Consider the following 23,242-nt stretch of genomic DNA (forward strand, 5'->3'; position numbering starts at 1 on the left):
ATGGATGTAAGTCCTTATCTCCTGACAGAGTGATTGTAAAAGGCTAATATTATGGTCTTCAGGAGGCTTCTGTTGCCAACACTGCTACCAAGATTATCTTTTAAAATTACTAATATGAGTCAGTGATCTGCCAGAAGTATCTCTCTTTCAGGATGATGAGAACCAAATAGGAACTTGACAAGAAAGAACATGTGAGACCTTGTTAATCATACACATATGGATATAGTGTCAGATATGACTTCTCTGTAGTTTACAGACACTACTTTAAAAATATATTTTTAGTTGTAGATGGACACAGTACCTTTTTTTTAATTTATTTTTATCTAGTGCTGAGGATTGAACCCAGTGCCTCACACTAGCTAGATAAGCACTCTACCACTGAGCTACCCCAGCCCCCAAATACTACTTTTTTGAAAGGGTTGAGCTCCCTTTATAAGTATCATTTTGATTGGTGATAGTGGTTATTTTAGCTGAAAAGCAGATAGAATTCCATAAAATTGTAGTCACTGCTGTTAGGTAAAATTGGCTGCATTATCAGCAAGATCCCATGAGTAGTGTATATGTTTTCTTCTTCTCTCAGCTCATGGGCAGGATGGAAATTCTGAACCCAGTGTGTAGGTACTTAACAGGAATTGTTGAAAAAACTTGACACTGCAGCCGTACAGTAAGACTGCTATTATCTAGAGCTGCATCTAGAGCATTTGGCTTGATTTCTATGCCTTGGCTTTGACTTTCCTGATTTCTGAGACCAGCTTCTTATGTTGGACCTGCTCTTTTGGTTCAGCCCATGCTTTTTAAAGTCTGAAAAATCCGTCTAACTTTAGATTAAAATTATTTTTTTCTAAGATATGGAAATGCTATTTTTCCCCTTTGATAATAGTAGAGGACCAGAATCTATTTGTGACATTTAAAAGCAGATTTTAATTAGGGTTATTAAAACTAAAGTAGCAGAATTACAGAATATTCTGCCCTGGGAAAATGAAACTTAGAGCACCTTTGAGAATCAGAACTAAAATTAAACCAAGTGTTTTATCTCATTTGATAGAGATGATGGATATTAATTGAGATGCTTCTACACAGGGTTTCGAGCTTACTGGGCTCATATGCAGCTCAGCTTGCTCTTGTTTTCAAGGTTCAGAATTTTGGCTATCAAAGTTAGAGCAGAAAAAGTTCTGAAGAACTAAATAAAGCTGGAGTTCTTCGACTACTGTGCTTATTCCACAGCCTTTGAAGACCCTGATAGTGCCGTTGATGACCGAGACAGCGACTATCGAAGTGAGACCAGCAATAGCATCCCACCTCCTTACCATACGACTTCCCAACCCAATGCTTCTGTGCACCAGTTCCCTGTGCCTGTGCGATTGCCACATCAGCTACTGCTTCAGGGTGGTTCCCGGGACTCTTGCAGTGACTCTATACAGAGTTATGACCTTGATTATCCAGAGCGGCGGGCCCTCAGGTAGGTATTAGGAACAAAGCACTTTTTCTTCTAGTAACTAGTTCCCATGATACAATGGACAAGAAGGATATGAGTGCCTTGATATGAAGTGGTACAAGTTTAGCAGTATGTTGGGTCAAACTACTGTTATTTTGTGTAGATTTTAAGTCTCCTTTCTTTCCTATACTTTCATATACATCATTCATGTACATTTTTGCCAGGAATAAAATTATCTTTATGATCAGTGAATTTCATCTAGTGAGGGCATTCTCACTTGATGTGGATGACATCCCCCTGATGCCCAATTCAGTGATTCCCTGCCCTCCCCCATACCAGGTCTTGAATCCAGGGGTGCTCTACTACTGAAGTACACCCCCAAACCCTGTTTATTCTTTATTTTAAGACAAGGTCTCACTAAGTTACTTAAACTGGCCTTGAACTTGAAATCTTCCTGCCTCAGCCTTCCATCTCTTGGATTATAGGCATGTACAACTGCCCCTGGCTCAGCTCAGTGATTTCGATAATCCTTCACCATGATTTTTAAAAAAGAAAATCACAGATACTGAATGTTTGGGTAATTCTTCTGGTAAAATATTTCCTGGGAACTTCGTAATAAAACCAGTATCATCTCATCATAGTAGATTCAGTATTTTTTGCTGGAACTTTGTTTTAATTTAATTTCTTAAATATATAAAGCATTTCATGGTTAAATAAATTAAAAAAAATTTTTTTAGTTGTCAATGGACCTTTATTTTATTTATTTATATGTGGTGCTGAGAATTGAACCCAGTGCCTCACACATGCTAGGCAAGTGCTCTACCACTGAGCTATAACCCCAACCCCTAAATAAATTCTAAAATACAGTATTGCATACAGTAAATAATCACCCACCCATACCTGTCTTCTTCTACCCTATCCCCTTTATTCCTTCTAGTTCCCTCCCCCTTGCTGTTTCTTGATATTCTTCCAAAAACTAGTGTCATATATTTGTGAGTCAAAGAAAATACATACGTTTGCTCCTTCCATCCTCCAATGTTTTTTAAAAATATTCCAAACTTAAAATTTGGAAATAATAAAATGAATACCCATATTTTTGTTGCCTGGATTTATCAGTTGTGTTAACATTTGGCTGCCGTTACTTTATCTCATTCTCCCTAATATATATTCACATGCACATATTTTTTTCCTGAGCATTTTGATAGTCATTTGGAAATACCATAGTACTTTACCTGTAAGTATTTCACACAAAAGTCCTAAGAAAAAGGACCTTTAAAATATACTTAAATGTTTTTATTAGGGTATTAGTTAAATATAATATTGGGATTTATTTTGACATTATCATACGCACATGGAGTATAATTTGCTCCACTTCAGTTCCCAGAAAAAGGACTTTTTTTTTTAACATAACCTTAACACTGTGATCATAATCAAGAAATTTAATAATACAATGATGTTATCTGATATATACATCATATATATTTTCTCCAGTAGTCTCCATAATGTTCTTTATATGTTTTTTTTTTTTTTTCCTTTTTGATCTAGGATCCAGTCAAGAATCATGGAAGTATTATGATTTTCCTTTTTCCTTAGTCTCCTTTAATCTCGCAAAATCCCCCCACCCCCATCTTTTGAGATACATGTTTTGTAGGTCAGGTGTTTTGGGAATGTCTTTTAGTTTGTTTTTATCTGATTGTTTCTTCAAGTTAGAATCAAGTTGAACTTTTTTTTTTGGCAAAAATACTACATAGCATGATGTTTCTTTCACAGTGCCTTCAGGAAGCACATACTTTGTCTTACTCTTGGTGATGTTTGGTTAAGAAATATGATATGTGCTATTTTACTCCCGTGTAAAGATTCTCTTTCTCATTTGTAATTAATAATATCTGGATGATTCCTGAGATTGTATCAATATCCCGATAGCCTTTTAAAGTGATTTTTTAGCATCCATTGATCCTTGCTCGAATCAATTATTTTATTGGTCAGAGATTAGTCTTTTAAAAACCCATTCCAATTTAGCTCATATTTTTAATTTCTAAAATTTACCAGACTATAGGATGGAACTCATGTTTTTGCCCAGCTCACCAGATTGGGACACTGTGAATTTTTATGCTGAACTTAAGGGTCATCTAGATAGCATCCTATCCCAGTTTACTATGTCATCTCTGAAAATATTTTCAGTTAAATTTTCTCTTAAATCAGCCATAGTGTAGAGTTCTGATTCTTCATATATTGATTCTAAAAAGAAACACATTAAGAATCCTACTCCTTGGTAGTTCATTAATTGAATGCTTGTTTTTTTGGTTTTTTTTGTTTGTTTGTTTTGATACTTGGCCCAGGCTGGCTTAGAACTCCTGGGCACAAGCAATCCTCTTATATCTACCTCTTGAGTAGCTGTGATTATAAGCACATGCCACAGTGCTCAGCTGAATACTTGTGTTTTATTCATTTGATTTTAGTTTATAGTGTCCTATTTTAAGAAAAAAAAATAATAGCAAAAATTGTTTTTTTATTAGTGTAAAATAATTATATAAAACATTGGGTTTCACTGTGTCATATTTGTACATGCATATAACATACTTTGATCAATTTAATTTCTTGTTACCTCCCTTTTAGCCTCCTTTCCTCCCTCATCTGGACCTGCTTTCTTTACTGGCCTCCTATTCTTTTTTTTTTTTTTTTTTTTTTTTTTTGCAATAAGTAAATAAAATTTTTCTTTTAGTTTTCCCCTCTGTGTTTGTAAGTGTTTGACATACAAGCCAGCAGTAATGATGACAGATCATCCATAGATAACTGCATACTGTTCAATTTGAGCAAACTTTTATCTTCCTAACCATTACCTTATTATTTGGTTATTTCCTGGGTTACTGCTATAATAAATAACCCCTGGAAGAGCACTCGTGATATACATTAGGTTGCAAATTTTTTCCTAAAATTTTTCAATTGTTCTCATATAAATTGAGCTTTACTGAATCAATATGTAAAATGAGGTTTAAAATTAACTATAATTGCCAACAAAGGAAAAGTTAAAAGAAATTTTAAGTAAACTTTTTTTTTTTGTACCGGGGATTGAACTCAGTGGTGCTTAACCACTGAGTCACATCCCCAGCCCTTTTTATTTTTTGAAACAGGGTCTCTCTAAATTGCTGAGGCTGGCCTCCAACTTGCAATCCTCTTGCCTTAGCCTCCCGAGTCGCTGGGATTATAGGCATGCACCACCATACCTGGCAAAACTTTTTATATAGACATTTAAAAAAATTGTTTTAGTTGTTGATGGACCTTTATTTTTATTTATTTGTATGCAGTGCTGAGAATCGAACCCAGTGCCTCACACATGATAGGCAAGTGCTCTACCACTGAGTCACAACCCAGCCCTATAGACATTTTTAACTCAATATTTTAAAAAATTTTTCCTTTAAGAAGTTGTGGATTTTATCACTAGCATAAATGTAAACAGTAATTTCATGGACATAGTTTAAATTCTTAAGTTATGTAGTGTTTTGAGAAGTTTTAAATTCTTGAGGGAAAAAATCCGTTTTCCAGGAAATATGAAACATAAAAATACTATATTCGTGGCTATCTGTTAATTTAATCTGGAACTATAAAGACTGCTTCTAGGTTGAATTTAAGTTTAGTTTGAGTTTTTAGAGAATAGTGAAGAGTAGTGAAACGACATATAAAAAACATGCTAAGCTGGAATTCCTCATGCAACCAAATGAACTTTTACTTAATGAATTCAGAAGTAACAGGATTTTTGTATAACTTGAGATTTGACAACAAATTAAATGTTGTTAGATATTATTAACCAAAGTATTTCTAATATTGCAAAGAGTTGGACTATCAACCTCACCCTGGAAGATTTTTAGTGACCACTTTGATCTTGTTTTTGGACTTCTTGTTTGGTCTTGTTGTTTCCTACATAGATGCTAGTATGTGTTAGATTTATAAAAGAACGTAGTGAGCTGATAAGCCCCTGGTCTGTAGGGCCTCTGTGTATAGAAATACAGGAACCAGGCAGTCTCCAACCTAAGTGAAAGAAAGATCAGCTGTTTTCTGTATTCATGGTTTTATGTTAGACATGTGGCTTTTACTGCTATAATCAGCACAGGGAAAGATACTCATTTTGCTGTGATCCTTGAAGTGTTAGGCTTTTGTGTTTCTCAAACAAATTACAATGCTTAAAATAAATTGCTGTTTTTGGTAACATAACAAGGATAGACTTCTGATAGTCAAGTTATTTTTGTAATGTATGTTTTTTCTTTTTAAAAGGAATATGTTTCACCATATTGTTGTCTATATAACCTGAAATATAATTTGCAGCAAGTTAACAGCTTGACTTCTTTTTAGACACAAATGCATCAGCAGACTTGGGTTTCTTCAGATCTCTTGATAAGCCAGGTATGGTGAAGCACACCTATAGTCCCAGCTACTGGAAAGGCTGAGACAGGAGATCACAAGGTCAAGGTCAGCCTTGGCAACTTAGTGAGGCCCTCTCCCAAAGTAAAAAATAAAAAAGGTTGGGAGGTAGAGTGCCCTGCCCTGGGATCCTCAATCTCCAATGCTGGAGGAAAAGAAAAAAATAAATAAATAAAAGAAATCTCTTGATACATTTTCCTAGTATACCTAACAGTTCTGTTAGGTCCACCATATTGATATTGATAAAATATGTTTAATTTTTTTTCTTGGAAAATAAATGAAACTTAAAAAGCTAGCAATGCCAGTGGTAGCAAGTGAAACATATAAAAGTTGTTAAAGCTGTTCTTTTTCTGATGTAGATAAACTTTTGACTAGGTATAATATTAAGAATATATGGATTTCCATTTCTTATTTTTTATTCTGAGTTTTTTTTAATCAGACTGGCAACTTTACTATTCTAATCCTCTCATTAAACAGTTACTTTAATATTATAACTTTTTTCTTCCTCTTCCCTGTCTCTCCTTTTTTCTTTGCCTTACCATTCCTCCAATTTTAACCCCTTACATTAGGCAAGGCTCACAGGCTAAAAATGACAAAATTAGGATTATTTCAGCTTTCTCTGATGTTGACTATGAAGAACAAGAAGATATAAATGAGGAGATAGAGGGGAAAATATCACAAGACATTTTAGAAAATGATTACATAAACTTAAAGGAAACAGTGGTAAAAGAAAGTCAAAATCTTTCAAAACCTAATAAATACTATAGCCAAAGAAAACAGCTGAAGTACAATGGTTGGAAAAAGACACCATCTCAGAGCCAACAGACAGAATTCTCTACTGTCCTTAATTTTGACTACAAGTCTGAAACATCTGTATTCTCCAGATATCCTCAGAAATATGGTGCAATAGATAGGAAAAGAAAAAAGAAACCTTTATCCAGTCATTTTGAAGACAGTGTAAGAAGGCAATATGATGATAAATCTAAGATTAACTTCAAAAGTGCATATCCTGATGCTGAAAATTGTAACTGTTGCCACAGTGAAAAGAATTTCCCAGTTTTACATCCCTACAAAAATGGATTTGTGGTTAAGAGTGGCACATGGACCACTACGTTGGGAAGTTATGATTATGATCTGCCATGTTGTTTAAGGGACTGTGAAAAGTCATCTGGCTCAAACCAGCAGGTAATTGATTTAACTCCATTAGATATTATTGAAGATTCTACTAGCACTACTTCTGAAGAACTCCTGGGCTCCCCCATTTCTGATGAGCAGGAAGATTTACTGTCACCAACATGGCATCCATCCAGTGTCCATCACATTGGAGGCTTTTCTGTGGCAAATCCAGTGGTGCAGTTACAAAGCATAAATTGTGATGCAAATACAGTTGGGTGCTCTGTGGAAGAGATGGCCTCTTCTGTGGGAGAGATGGCCCCTTCTACTGAGGAACCCAAGGAGGACTATGTGGATACGATGGATGAGCTTCAGTGTTTAGTAGAAACAGTATCAGAATATTTAGCAGAGAAGGAAGAGGAGATTAATAGATTTGGTTCCCTTTCAAAAACAAAAAAACCAGATAAGCCAAATAGTACTATTGATGATGCAAAACAGAAAATGCCTGAGGATCAAATACCACCTTTAACTGTTACCAAGAATGACCAAGACAAGGCCCTTTCTTTCCCTGAGCTGAATGGAGTAAAATGTGCTGTTGGTTCTTTATTCAGTTCACTCACAGAAAAGGTAGGTTCAGGCACAAAGCATTTAACAAACTCTGTGGAAAAACTGGTTTCTATAGTTCCAGAGAAAACAGAGACCTTTAATCAAACAGAGACAATTAATTTGGAATCTAGACCCAGTGCCACCTCAGTATTGGAGAGGGATCTTTCCATGCAGTCTTCATTATCCTCTCAAACAGTTGATGATAAGGATATCAGCAGACATGGCAGAACCTCTGGAAATGAGCACATGGGCAGGAAGATGGGGAATTTAAGCTTTGAGAATGCAATAGAAACTACTGAAAGGGACTCAGTTCCACAAAGCTCAGTCATAAAGTCTGTTTTCAGCATGTTAAATCCCTTAAAAATCTTTTCAGAAAAAGAGGAAACCAAAAAAGATGACCAGAATAAAGAACTGAGGAGGGAAAGCTTTGTTGGGTGTGGTTCAGAGTCAAATCAAAGTGAGGACACCCTTGACAACCACAGCGGTAGCATTATTGCTTTAAATAAGGAAGAAGAAACCAGAGACTGGTTCCAAATGCCAGCAAGTGAGGATTTGTTGTCCTCCCAAGTGGCCAGTGAACCTTCAAATTCAGCTAGTTGTGCAAGTAAAAAAGATGAGAGCCTGTTGGAAGGAAAACCCTGTGAAGATTTGTCTCTATTACCAGATCACCCAAAAATGTGTGCCAAAGATATGCCAGGACATCTTTGTATATCTGGCAGTAGAACTACAAATAAAGAGGCTTCTTCAAAACCATTAGAGAAGGACAAAGTTATTGGTGATGATGATTTTCTTGAGCCACTCAGAAAATCATTTAGTCAGTTTTTATTCACTTCTCCTGAGACTTGTTCAAAGGAAACTTTGTCAGAATCTATGAAAATTGACCAGGTGGAAGAAGATGCCTGGGAAAGGGGACCTAAGAAAGATGGACATTCCTTTTCCTTTAGTGGAAAATTACATATTCCATTTTTCAGAGTTCTTAGCCATTCTGAAAAGCAGCAGAATTTAAAAGAGAAAGGAAGCATTTTTCCTTTGTTTAAATTTCCTTTCACGGATAGTCATAAAGTTAATGACCACAGTTTTCATGACTCAGCAGTAACCACTGATAAAGAGACCCAAAGAAATTGCCAGGAAGAGGCCAAACTTAGTTCAGTAAAATCTAATTCACTTCCAAATGTTCATAATGATCTGGAGAAATTTTGTAATACAGAGGAATTTAATAAGAATGACCAAGTAAATTGTTCTGAAGATATCAAACTTAGTTCAATAAGATCTAGTTCAGTTCCAAATATTTATAATGATGTAGAGAAATTTCACAGTTCAGAGGAATTTAATAAGAATGAACAGATACCTTGTCCCAACGATGCCAAACTAAATAGCATCAATGCTTATTCAGCTTCAAATATTAGTAACAATTTTGGGAGCATAGAAGAATTAAATCCAAATGACAACATAGCAGTAGAGAATTATGAAAGAGATGCCTTACCTATTCATGGAGTTGTGCCCTCAAAACATAAAACTTCAGATCTTTTAGGAGAAGGTAAGAATTTTACACAAGTGACATTTTCAAAAGTATCAGACTCTTCATTAGAATTTAGTTCTACTATTTCAAAGTCCACTGTGATTAAGGAAGACAAAGTTATGGATAATACTTCCAAAAAACAAACCCAAGGGGGCCTCTTTTCTGGCCTGTTTAACAGGTTTTCTTCTGAAAACTTGTCTAGTCAACAAGAATTAAATTCAAAAAATAGTGACTCCCCTAACAAGAATAAAACTCCAAGTTTATTACTCTCTGGAATATTTAACTTGATATCAAATAGCAGTATGAGTGATTGTAAACCAGATGAAGCAAAGCTTATATCTTTAGGTGACATTAAAAGTTTGGATGGAAATAAGCATTTATCCTTAGATGAGAGCCCTGCTACTTCATGTGTGACTTCTGTAAACCATGTTGAAAAACATGAAACTTCAGGCTTCATAAAAAGCTTTTTATCATTATCAAAAGAAAACATACCAGCATCTGATGCTTGCGTTAATAATCACTGTTACCCTCCTACATGTAAAAATCAGCAAAATGAAAAGCATTGCCCTACTTCTGAGAACATAGTATATCACAGTGCTGCCAGTTCTGAACAGGTCCTTTTAGAGAAATCTTTGACTGAGAGGCCAACATCAAACCATATTCTTGAGGCAAAATCACATGAAAAATTAAACACATTAAATTCACCTGTATTAAACACTAACATTTTTAATAAACCTTATCAGACTTTTGAAGACATGAACAATCCATTTTGTTTTGAACGGGACTCTGATATAAAAGATCTCTCTAAAAGTTCCAGAAAACGTCAGTCAGTTTATTATATGTTGAATCAAAATACATTTCCATCAGTGGATGTTTTCTCGTGGCCTGACTCACAAAATCCAGTAATAAATTTTTGCCAAAAAGATCAAAATTCAAAAAGCTTGGAGTGGAGAACAAATCCGAACAGTGTCATTTGGTGTGACTTACCATATGAATCATCCAACCAGTTAGCATTTAATGAAGATTACTTATTAAGAGGTGATATGTGGGCAGCTAACTCACTATATGGAAATTCTGTTCATCTTCCAATTAATGAGATGAAGAATTTGCTAGAAGACTTGCCTATTGACTTAAGTTATTCTTCAGATTATGAGAAAACTACATGCTCCATCACTGATCAAGAATTATTAAGAATGGATGGAAACTTTATTTTTTCAGGTTTTGGTTATGAGTATCAGGAATGGTTGTCATGTCTTGAAAATGGAGTCTGGTGGCCCTCAGAGAATGGGGATTATGGATATTATATGTTCCATGATGGTCAATATATCTATTCTCTCCTCACTGACTCTACTGGGCAGTATGTATATTTATTTATACCAGATTATTCTTATCAAGAGTATTTGAATTATGATTTACAGACAAATTATCAATCAAGTATTATGTTGGATGACAGCATTATGTCTTCCCATAGTCTTAAAGTGCTTGATAAGGAAGATGAAATATTGTGGTATGTTGAAGAACAAATTGATGACCCTCTTGATTTATCTGTAGCTTTGCCAAGAAGTGAGGGACCATTGTGTCTAAATTTAGAAACCTTTTCACAAGCACTCGAAGAGTCAGGTTTATTCCAGCAGGATCAGCCATTGGATTTTTCAGTCTATAATTCTCAAAAGTTTAAAGGAGATTTTGTATCTTCCAAAGAAAGGTGCTGTGGTTCTGAAGACCTTAAGTATACACTGGATCTCAGAAATCAGCCCCAAACTATTAGTAATCATGTCTTAAATAGAGGTCAAGTTACAGCAAGAGATGAGAACCAACATCTATCTAAAGACTCATCAGTTCACCAATGGCTTCCATCATTTTCTGAAGAAAGTTCCTCTTCAGCTTATCCTGAAAATATGACTAAAGACTCACAGCAAGCAGAAGAAACACCATCAGTGAGCAAAGTGACTCCATTATTTTCTGTTTGGGATGCCCTGGTTGAAAGTACTTTGAATTTTGATAAAAGTGAATCTCTAGAGGCTTTGGGCATGCAGAAAATGAATCAGCAGTCAAAATTAACAGAGTTTACAAATGATGGTCTTCAGTCATTAATCTTGAGTAAGCAATTGAAGAGTAACTCCCAAAAGGAGGAAGAAAATCAACTTAAGTATTCAGAGAAACAGACAGTATCCAGTGTTCAGCAACCAGAGTTTACTAAAAATACAAGGCAAGGATTTCCCTTGAATAAAAGCATTCCTGTGAAAAAACAAAGTTTGTTAAAATCTGGTTATCAAGTAAGCCAAACAACTTCTCAGACTAAATCAAGTAAAGAAGATGGTAAACTCATTACAGCTGATTCTGTTTCAGATTCTTCTGTACCACAGTTTAGTAGGGATGAGCACAAGAGTTGTGATCTTCCTCAGGAACAGTCTTCAAAAGAGTCTGAGAGAACATTATTTAAAAGTGCATTGAAACTCTTTGGTCGAGAAGAATCTTCAGTAAGTACAATGGCAAATGAAAAACAGGCATCTAGATTTTTGAACCTCTTTAAAACCCAGGCAAATAAAGAAGAACCATCAAATTTGGAAAAGAACGATGGTGATAAAAATGGAAAAACATCTCAGGAAAAGAAGGAATCTTCCAGTGTTTCAAATTTTTTTGGTACCCTTGGCGAATTCTTTAAAACCAATGTATCGCCTACACAAACAACTGAAAATATGCCTCTTTCTTCAGCGAATGATAAGGAAGAGGTCAGGTCAAGTCTTAATCCTGTACAGCTAAATAGCCAGAGTTTTGGGAACTTTCCTCCTTCAGTAAATGATAAGGATGAGGTCAGGTCAAGTGTTAATTCTGTACAGATAAATAGTCAAAGTATTGGGAAATTGGAAACTCTTGCAGCAGTTTCTGCTAAAGTGAAGATTAGAGGTAGAAGCCTGAACAAACAGGCCACCATTGATGACACTCAGCTAAGAGAACCATCAATCAAGGAGATCCAGAATAGTAATTTGAATGAAAAAGAGAGACCCTTCAGAGACCACCTAATCCAGCAGTCAGCCGATCCATCTTTCTCAACAAGTTGTCTCAAAGACTCTCCTAGAGATTCTTCAGAAGAAACCAGTGACATATCTATAGTGACAGAAGTTCCAAGAAGTAGTAAAATATCTTTTGATATTCTGAGCAGAAGAAATTCAAATGAACAAGATCATCTTCCCGACAAAGACTGGAGTTTGTCAACTGCTACAACATCTTCATCCCAATCAGAGCCATCAGTCAGAAAGAGTATATTTTCTTTCTTGAGTAGATCTGAAAAATCTGAGAACAGAGCCTCTGTTGCTCTACCAAGAGCCAGATCTGAAGCAGAAGGGCTATTCACACTTCCTTCCTTTTTTCCCACTACTAACTCAAGCATCAAGGATACCTCTCAAAAGAGCTCTGCTTTTAGTTTCTTCAGCTTGTCCTTTTTGAATGAAAAGCAGCAGACTCCTGTTGCTCCAGTGACTACCCAGCCCTGTAAGAAGCCAAGTGTTTTTGTAGACACTATTGTCACAATGACTGGGGAAGGTTCTAGTGATCATAGAGATAGCATAGCCCAAGAAGTAGTTGAGGAACAACAAATGTTCTCATGTATTTCCACTAGCAATACCGCTGAGGTTACCTCCATGGCAGATGAGCTCAGTGTAGAGAAAACACAGGGAGAACTGAGTTCCAGTAATGAACCAGAGACATCTTCAAATTTCCAAATGAATCAGGTACAAATAGACACTGTTCCTCCTTCATCTGAATTTCAGGCACATGCTGACAGAGAAACCCTTGAAATATCTCCCCATAAAGAAGAGACTTTGAACCAGAAAGTCTTCCCCAGTGACTCCCTGGCCAAGTCTTTTTCTCATGATAACCATTTGAACGAAAAACTCAATGATACAGATGCTTATACTGAATGCCAAAATGAAACATTTACTACTGACCCATTGAACTTGCCATTAGAAATGATCTCTGATGAGGTCTCACCCCAAATCTTGGAGCCAGCTGCTGCTTCTCCAGACCCAGGGTTTACAGGGCACCTCCAGAACCAAGATGCAGATAAAAAGGAGGACAAATCACTGTTAGACTCTAAAGTAGAAATGCTTTCAGGGTTTGTGACCAAAGTGAAATCTTTGTCTGGGGGCTTAATCGAACCTCCTAAGACTTTCTCTGGATTTTTCTCTTCTCCTAAATCTTCAAAGAAAAACTCCTTTCTCTCGTTTTCTTCTAAGGCATCATCTCAGCCCCTCAAAGGTGAGTTGTTTGGAATTTTCAGAAGTTCCAAACCAGAAACATATAAACAAGAATCATCTGTTGCTACTTCATGGCTTCAAAATGGTTGTTCCAGAGATGCTGTAGGGTCCATACCTCCAGAAAGTTTGCATAGAGCTGCCTCTACAGGACTCAATTCAGACTCTGCTCTCAGTGACTGTAAAATGACTGTGGTTAGTACACAGTCAGAGTTAGATGGCTTGACAGATGACCCTAAACTGACAACCAAAATGGAAGAAATTAATATTCCTCAAAATGTTTCAGGACCCCAAGGTTTTGAAACAGTTGCTACATCTTCTGTCTCAGAGGATGATACAGGGCAAGGAGTATTGTCTTTAAGTGATGAAGGAGACCTGGGGTTGTTGCAGGGTACAGATGCAGAGGCATCACTGGAAGCGGAGCATATTCTACTACCAACACAGTTGCATCCAGATCCTGCCTGGAGTGCTGAAGAGCTTCCTCCTCCAATTCAACCACCTCTTCTTGAGCCAGAGCCAACTATTCAGACTGCTGCCACAAACCAAGACTTCTTGGAACTGCAAGCAACCAATTCACTAGAAAACAATACTACACTGTTTGATGGGGCAAATGTGAAAGAAAGCACTACTTTAGAAACCCAAGGAGATCTTTATCAGCCTCTGCAGGAGGAACCTGTGCTTTGTGACAAAGAAATTTGTGGGATACTTAATGCCCAGAAAGATCCACCTACAATTTCCCAGGAAACGGAGCAGCCAAGACCTCGATTTGAGATCCCAAACATGACCAATTGGCCAAAGCTCCGCTTCCCATCCTCTACTACTGACTGTGGGAAGACACTGAGCTCTTTCTTTTCTCCACCATCTCCGTCTGGCAACAGAGCAGTGGAGACTGGTTTAATGTCTGGTTTTAAGAAGTTGTCAACTCTGTTTGAGGGAGGTAATGAAGGAAGTGTTCTGGCAATTGATCCAAAACTAGGTTTTAGAAAGAAATTGGATCTTTCATTTTTACAGCCAAAAGAGAACAAAGGGGAATCTGAACACATCCCTGGAGAATCCTCTCCTCCAGTTTTGGTTATCAGCAATGATCAGGAGCTTAACTCCAGTGAGGCCAGCAAAGCTTTGGAGTCTTCTCAAATACCTGGAGGTGGTGCTCAGCCAGCCGAGGTCTTTACTCAGCCAGCCGAGGTCTTTACTCAGCCCTCTGGGACCTCCAAGCAGGTGGATGCCAGACCAGATGTCTGTGTTCATGGATTGTCAGGGCCTGAAGAAGTGAACACCCAGCCAGAAATATCAGAATCTGAAGAACAGGGGGGTGCCAAGGGCAACTTCTCTGGCTCCACCTTTCCTTCAGAGAAACCTGAGGAAGAACACTGCACTGTCTTTGAGCCGCTTCAACAGCCAGCAAAACAAGAAGAGGAGGTGTTGCCTGTTAGTACTGACTGTGTTTCGAGTGTACAGCGACCAGTCTCTCTGGATGATGTTAAGGAACCAATGACCAACAAAAGGCCTGTTCTCAACTCAAGCATCATAAATGGTTTTAAGGAATTGGCCATTTATGATGCAGGTGACTTAGTGGTAGATTATGTTAGTTTGCTTTTTATCCTTTGTCTGTCCTAGCACCTGTGCTTCATGTTAATTAGGGGTTAGTGGCAAGAACTAATATGTGGGTATGCTCATCCTCTCCCTTCTCTCTAGTGCTGAAAGTAATTCATTTATTGAAACAAAGCTTCCTACTCTATTGAAACAAAGCTTTACTCACTCTGATTTGCTCTGCCTTGTATAATGTGGAATGGAGAAGGGAGGTCAGGAAGCGGGAGCAAGTATTTAATTACAACAGTAATTACAACAGTATAATAGGGTAGGATTCTTCCTTGGGCCTTAGACACTTACATCTCATAGTAGATAGAAAGAAACCTAATTGCTTTGATTTTCCACATCTTCTAAGATGCTTCCTCCAGTGGCCATGAAGATATAAAGTAAAATACAAAGTACAAAGAATGACTTAGAACAATCTATACCCTTTTCAACATGGATTTGCAGAGCTTTGTGTCAGGTATCAGTCTCTGATACCAAGGTATCACAATGCTCCATACTGAAAAACTACAGCAAAGGGTAGCCCAAGTTGCTTTGAGACTTTACTCAAAGCACTCATCAGACATTATTCTCTGCTTTGAACCACCTTGAGACTGATGTCTGATAAGTGCTTTGAGTAAAGTCAGTTATTCTAAACTGTAGTTCTTCAATCTGAAGTATTGTGTGGGGTCCATCTGCAGAGGGTGCTCTTATTTCTCCCAAGAAGTACCATGCAGTGTAGTTTATGAATTCTAGCTTGGGGTAGAAAAGGTTTTATGATTAAAAAAGAAAAAGAAGAATGCTACCTTGACCTCTGACCCAAATATGTTCAGAGGGACTGGTCATGGGCTTTAGAGATTATAGGAGGGGGTGCACATGTGTGCATGTATATATGTACATTGGGGACTACTCAGAATAGTGACCTATTACCTTTTCTGCTGACATGTGATAGAAATCAGAAATCAGCCTGAAAATAGCAGGTAATTGAGAGGAACCATAGGGAAACTATCACTGGAAATCACCAACAGTTTTTCTTAATTTGACCAAAGATAAAAAAAAAAAAAAAAAAACTTAAGCCTTTAGTTAAAGGCTTGATTTTGTCACAAGAAAATTCCTGTCCTTTTGCATGGAACCTTTCTAACAGGATACCAGTAATAAAATGAGGACTCCTGACTTGGGATGTAGATAACACCAAATCCCTGTCTTTATTAGGTCTGACTTTATTAGATGATAGGACTATAAGACTCAAGGGACTACCTTATGGATACTGTCCTCATTCCCACTACTATGCCATTCTTACCACTATCACTGTCACTTTCACCACTACAGCTACTTTCTCTCATTGCAGGGGAACATTTTTCTCAGCATGAGAATTCAGGTGATAGAGGGTTGGGCTAACCTTAATTTCAGATATGGAGATGCATTAATATGACTATGACCCAGAAGAGTTAGACTTTGTCCACTCTATCCATACCTGAGTCTTTCCCTGAGAGCAACTCAGCTACAAAGGAACAGGTTTGTCTTTGGGATACTTCCCGTATCCCAAGGATACAGGCATTCACTGTAGCATTCATATGGGTGAGACCAATCCTTTGTGGAATTTCTTGGTCTTGGCCTTTATCTCCCAGTGACTTCCCTTACTTCATCCTACAGAGGTCTAAGAGATAATCGAAGGAACATGTCCATTCTTCTTTGCTTATGCTATGGTATAGGTATATACATTTATAATTGTAGAGGAATAAATAAGGACTTAAGTTTATTAAGTAATAGAAAACAAGAGTAGATTCATTCACTCCATTTTTTTAATGTGAAACTATAATCACAGCCACTGGACAAGTTTCTTTAGAAGACTGAACAAAGAATTTTAGGGATAGGCAGTAGGCATTTTACTATTTCTACTCAGAAGCAGCATGTTAAGATAAACTATTCTTCAAAATTAGTTGTAGGACTGAAGTTAAATGCTGTTGGAGAACTCAGCGCATTGTGTTTTTTCCCTATTGTGTTTCTGCTAAATAGAGACTAATTTTCTAAAGAAGTAAGTTTGGTCCTCTTTTCCTAGGGACCTCCTGTTTGTGGTTATTACCCCTATGTATTGTTTATTTTCTGAATTTATTTATACTTGTACCCTGGTCCCTAGTTTGCATTCATTTACTCATTTGTCTTCCTTTCAATCTCACAGCCCTGCTAGCAGTAGTAGGTATGGCTCCTCCTGTAATGTGAGTCAAGGAAGCTCTCAGCTGAGTGAACTAGACCAATATCATGAACAAGATGATGATCGTCGGGAGCGGGATTCAATTCATTCCTGCCACAGCTCTGGCAGTCTCTCTAGAGATGGCCAGGTTGTCTTTGGAGAACAAGAGAAAGCCTTGGAAGTTACAGGTGAAGCAGAGAAGGGGACAACCATTGAACCCAAAGAGATTAGAGAAGATGCCATACCTCATCCTCCCCCAGATCTGGTGCTACACAAGGACCATGTCCTAGACCCCCAGGAGAGGTAGGTGATGACGGTCTCACATACTTCCTGAGTATCTGCTTTATGGTATTACTGAATGTAAGAGCTATTCATTGTTTCTCAGCAGTTGGGTATGGTGTGGGGCAGTGCATCCATTCTGAACTCTGCGCTACTTCGTTTTTTGTTTTTTTTTTGTTTTTTTTTTAATATATATAATTCCCAAGATATTTGAGAGATCTTGGAAAAACACTTGGGTTCTCTCTAGTTCATGAGCTGCAGTGTAGTAAGGCTTCTTGAGTCTGTAGTTCTTTTTTTTTTTTTTTTTATTTAAGTGGATTTAAAAAAATTTTTTTAGATGTTGATAGACCTTTATTTTTCATTTCTTTATATATGGTGCTAAGAATCAAACCCAGTGCCTCACACATGCTAAGCAGGCGCTCGCTCTACCACTGAGCCACAACCCCAGCACCCTAAAGTGGATTACTTTTACAATAACTTTATTTAGTTTTGAATGTGGTGCCAAGTGTTGAACCCAGTATCTCATGCATGCTAGGCAAGCACTCCACTACTGAGCCACAGTCCCAGCTGGATCCTGCAGTTCTTGATCCCACTGGGATCAAGTCCGAAACCTGACCTGAGCCCTGCATTCAGTGGGACTGCTTTGGGCACCTTGTCTGGTTTTAACTTCTTTTGTGAACATTGTTGTTTTGTTTTGTTTTAGTCTCCCTGAGAAGAACTAGGACAGAGTTAAGAATTGATAAGTAGGACAGATTTAACTCACCCCTCTGTTTCCCCTAGGCCTGGCAATGTGTTTGGCAATTTGAATCCATAAGAAAGTAATTTTGAAACTTGTCCTTTTAACAATCTTATAATGATGCTTAGTACAGACTTTGAATATTATTACTGTTATTGACTTAAATTTTGGTTAGAGTAGCTGAGGAGGGATTGGGTTATAGCATGTCTCTCAGTCTGGGCATTATTGACATTCTGGGCCAGATAATTTTTTTTGTAGGTACTGGGGATTGAACTCAGGGGCACTCAAACACTGAGCCACATCCCCAGCCCTATTTTGTATTTTATTTAGAAACAGGGTCTCACTGAGCTGTGTAGTGCCTCGCTGTTGCTGAGGCTGGTTTTGAACTTGAAATCCTCCTACCTCAGCCTCCCAATCCTCCACTGGGATTATAGGCATGTGCCACTGTGCCCAGCACCCAGAAAATTATTATAGGAAGCTATTGTATGTGTTAATAGCATTAGTTAGATGCTATTAACAACCTCCAGTTTTTTTGGTTTTTTTTTTTGGGTGCTGGGGATCGAACCCAGGGCCTTAGTGCTTACAAGGCAAGCACTCTACCGACTGAGCTCTCTCTCCAGCCCCCAACCTCCAGTTTTGATAACCAAAATATCTAGAATAATGCTAGAATAAAGTCTGTCACTGAAAAACCAAAGGCAGTAAATGCCAATTACATGGTAAAAGTTAAGGAATTGGTGTTTCTTTTCCACCACTGGATTAATGAATTAGTCACATACTTTTCTGAAGATATGAACTTACTATCTCTTCTTCCCTGTTCTTGACTTTCAGTTCTTGTGGTTTATCTAGTAGGAAAGATGCCAGAAGACTGAGCTCTGGATCAGCCTTCCCACTGGGTTGATATTCCATTGAAAGCCTGGCTCTTTGTAGACCTGAGATTTGGCAGTTATTTTTCTCAGGGCTGACCTCGTGGTAGAGAAGCAGAAGTACCCGCAATGAGTACCAATCCTTCTCTCTTCTTTTGTCCTCTCAGGTTCTATCTGTGCATGTGAAGCCCAGTTCTACAAATGTTTTAGAACAATTTAGATGACTTCAGAGTCTAATATGTATTTTGCATGTATGGGTGGTGAATGTTTGTCTTCTACCTTGGCTATAGGCTCCAAAGGGAGGAAGGTGAAGCATTAGCACCAAAAATTAACTGCTATTCCAGTTAAGAATATGGATGATGACTTGTCTAATACAAAGTCGTGTTTCTGTGATATTTATTATTTGCTTTATTGAGGGTGTTTCTGAGGCAGGCAGATCAAGATCATGGCAGGAAAACGGCTATGATTTTTTTTCTTGGCACTTTTTTTTTCTTGGTACTTTTTATGTAGTCTAGGAAATGGTACATCTTCCAAAATAGTGGAGCAGGAAGGTTTTGCAGGAACAAAATTCTGCCCTAAGGAAACTATGCAAGAGCCCATAAGAGAGGTTGGTAGTCTCAAGAAGTAAGTTAAAAGGATTATTCCATACCTCTCTAACTGGTTTCTGTGCTTGACATTGACTCAGGGCCCTTGCCATTGCTTCTAGTGTCACGATTCCTGACTATCCCAATGAGCCACCTCACTGGGTAGCTGACAAAAGGAGGAGGAAAAGTAGGAACAGATGAAAAGCTAAAAAAGAATCGTCAATTTAGAGAGGAATTGTTTTCACATTACGTATTCAGGACAATGCTGCTTTAGTGGCCTGAATCACTAAACAAGTGTAGGCATGAGTACAAATCATTTTATTTTAGATATTTGGCAATCTTGCCTTGAGCACTGTCACCTTGTAACCCCTGTTTTTTTTTTTTTTTTTCTTCAAAAACATTCTTTTCTTTGTTACAAGTGTTCCTGAAGAGAATGCATCTTCACCATTTACCCAAGCCAGAGCACACTGGATCCGAGCAGTGACCAAGGTCCGACTCCAGCTGCAGGAGGTAGGAAATCTGTTCTGATACAGGTTGGGACAATTTTTCTTTTGAAATTGGGAGACATATGGTGCTGGAGAAGCAGTCAGTGATTAGTCATCTTCTTAAAGTGTCCTTCTGGGAATGCATGGCAACTAATCCAAAGACTTAAGAGATAGGAGATGGCCTTAGCTTTTTTCTGTGCTGATTAATGAATATCAAATAGACCTAGTGGGTTCAGAGCCTGAAGGTAAAGTTTTATGCTTATGTTCAGTACCATCATCTCTTTGAAGCCACGGATGAGGGTAGGGGACCATTTCAAGGCCTCTTAAATCAGTTCTCCCTTAGCTAGTTCAAATACTACTGCCTGATATATATGGGGCCAGAAACAGGTTACAGAAAATTTTATGGGGTTCCCTAATTTAAGGCCCAAATCTTCAACACATTAAGGTCTGAAACAATGTAAAAAAGCAGTACAAAAATAAATCATTTTCTGTGTTATGAGTTTGACATGTCCTTAATCTGTTTGTCAATAGATAGACCCTAGTCTTCAGGCAGAAGGGATGGTTTTAAGTGATGACATGTGGCTGTCAGTAGTATAAAACCTGGAGATAGACTTTCAAATCCCCTGACCCAGATGTTTCAGCTATTAGCATTTCACAGTTCATCTGCTTTTGCTCTGTTAAAATCAGTCTCTCTGAACTACTTGAGAGAAAGTTGGAAATATGATGTTTTCTTATTCCTAAATACTCTTGCATTTCCCTGAAAATAAGGCTACTCTCCTAAATAACGACAGTTGAACCATCCAAATCAGGAAAGCAATAATGACATTATAATCAAGATCCTGAGCAAATTTTGCCAACTATCCTGACAGTGTCTCGTTCTTCTTTCTGATTTACAATACAATCCAGGATGACACGTTGTGTTTAGTAGTCATGTTTCTTTAGTCTTCTTCAGTCTGGAATAGTTTTCATCTTTTCCATCTTCAACTGTTTAAAATGGTGCAGGCCTTTCATTTTCTAGCATGTTTTCAGTTTGGATGCATTCTTTGTTTACTCATGTACAGACTCAGGCCATGCTCTCTTGATGGGAATTACACCAAAACCATACTGTGCTCTTATCAGTGCATCGCATCAGGAAGTATATGATGGTTGCCTGTCCTACCATTTATAATGATAGCCTTGATCATTTGGTTGAGTTTGTATTGTACTGGTTTTTCCATTGTCAAGAACACCCCCTTTCCCTTTGTAATGGTACGTGCTTTGTAGTAAGATTCTCTGAGACTCTTGATATTGTGTGCCTTATCAAATCTCTACTACCACCTAAGTATCCATTGATGACTTCTGTCTGAGGCTGTCACCATTAATGGTGATTACTAAATGGTAACTTTGCTTCCATTATCCTTTCTACATTAATTAGTTGATGTTTTACTATAAGGAGATTTCCCTTTTCTCCTGTTAATTTATTTATGTTAGTGTGGAGTCAAGGATTTCTAATTTATTACCTGAGTTGTAATCCATTACTATCATTTATTTTGATGGTCAAATTGTTCTAACCTCAAATTAAAGGAACTTAAGTTTGACCTTTCAGGGAAAAGATACTATTTTAATAATTATTGAAAAAGTGGCTGCTTCGGAGAAAGCATTTTTGTTTTTTGTTTTATTTTGTAATTTTATTTTTTAGTTGTAGATGGACACAATACCTTTATTTTATTTATTTATTTATTTTATGTGGTGCTGAGGATCAAACCCAGTGCCTCACAGATGCGAGGCGAGCTCTCTACTACTGAGCTACAATCTCAGCCCCAGAGAAAGCATTTTGAATACAGATGTTTGAAGATCCTTTTTTTTTTGTATATAATGTATATATCTGTTCCTTTGCTATCCAAAATGAGTGTTACTAATAAAAACTCAAAACTGTGTGGTCTAAAATCTTAGACTATTAATGTATTAAAAATCTTTCTAATGAAAAATTTCAAGAGGTTTGAACTTGTTAAAGTATAAAATATATTTTTGACCCTTTTATAAGAATAATTGACATCAGAGAAGATGAAATTTACTAGCTGAATTTCAGCAAAATCTTTGAAAAATTGACATGTAGAAACCAACTATACTTGATGTATTGGTATCCTTCACTGTGACAGCCGTGAAAACCAACTTATTCAAATAATTAAATGTGGAACCAAATCTTCAAGTCATTCTATAAATATTATATCACATTTCTTTCACTAAAAAAAAATTAATACTGCCAATATATTTTAGTGACAGCAAAATATTTTTATCTTTAATATTTTTAAAAGTTTAAATGATTATTTTTATACTTTTCACATTTTAACTTTCATAATGCAATTAACATTAATAAAATTGTATGTGTACATAATTTTTAAATGAATAAGTCTACATATATTGAAAGGAATATGCTAAGAAATTTCTGTGGGGTAGGATTGCCAAATCACAACACTGGGAACCTGATCTAAACCAACATGAGGGAAACTAACATTTAAAGTGAATATTTATACGTGAATGTCATAATACTTATTTTTTCAAAAATAATGATCTTATAATCTGTATTTAAAAGAAAGTAAAATCATATTCTCCATGTAGAAGGAAAACTCAGAAAAATAAAAATATATTGGAACAGACACAATTTAAATTATGACTTTTTTTTTATTGTAAACAAATGGGATACATGTTGTTTCTCTGTTTCTACATGGCGTAAAGGCATACCATTTGTGTAATCATAAATTTACATAGAGTAATGTTGTTTGATTCATTCTGTTATTTTTTCTCTTCCCCCCACCCCTCCCACCCCTCTTTACCCTCTATACAGTACTTCCTTCCTCCATACTTGCCCCCCTCCCTAACCCTAACTCTAACCCTAACACTAACCCTTCCCTCCCCCCCATTATGTGTCATCCTCCACTTATTAGCGATATCATTCGTCCTTTGGCTTTTTGAGATTGGCTTATCTCACGTAGCATGATATTCTCCAATTTCATCCATTTGCCTGCAAATGCCATAATTTTATCATTCTTTATGGCTGAGTGATATTCCATTGTATATATATACCACAGTTTCTTTATCCACTCATCAATTGAAGGGCATCTAGGTTGGTTCCACAGTCTGGCTATTGTGAATTGAGCAGCTATGAACATTGATGTGGCTGTATCTCTGTAGTATGCTGATTTTAAGTCCT

The 23,242-nt window shown here is 37.1% G+C and overlaps 1 protein-coding gene across 7 annotated transcripts in view; it reads left to right on the plus strand.

The window, feature by feature from the left end:
* The window catches only part of UNC13B (unc-13 homolog B), a 222,661-nt gene that overhangs the window by 116,795 nt on the left and 82,624 nt on the right, over positions 1-23,242 (plus strand). For 6 of the 7 annotated variants that reach the window (XM_079112452.1, XM_079112454.1, XM_079112445.1 and 3 more), the window contains 3 exons: positions 1,225-1,459; positions 17,094-17,408; positions 19,987-20,077. In XM_079112452.1, the coding sequence (XP_078968578.1) occupies positions 1,225-1,459; positions 17,094-17,408; positions 19,987-20,077 (641 nt within the window). Of the gene's footprint in view, positions 1-1,224; positions 1,460-6,735; positions 14,848-17,093; positions 17,409-19,986; positions 20,078-23,242 lie in introns of all 7 variants that reach the window. The other variant, XM_079112448.1, reaches the window with a different exon arrangement.

This window comes from Sciurus vulgaris, assembly GCF_902686455.1.
Source record: "Sciurus vulgaris genome assembly, chromosome: 15".
Taxonomy (NCBI): domain Eukaryota; kingdom Metazoa; phylum Chordata; class Mammalia; order Rodentia; family Sciuridae; genus Sciurus; species Sciurus vulgaris.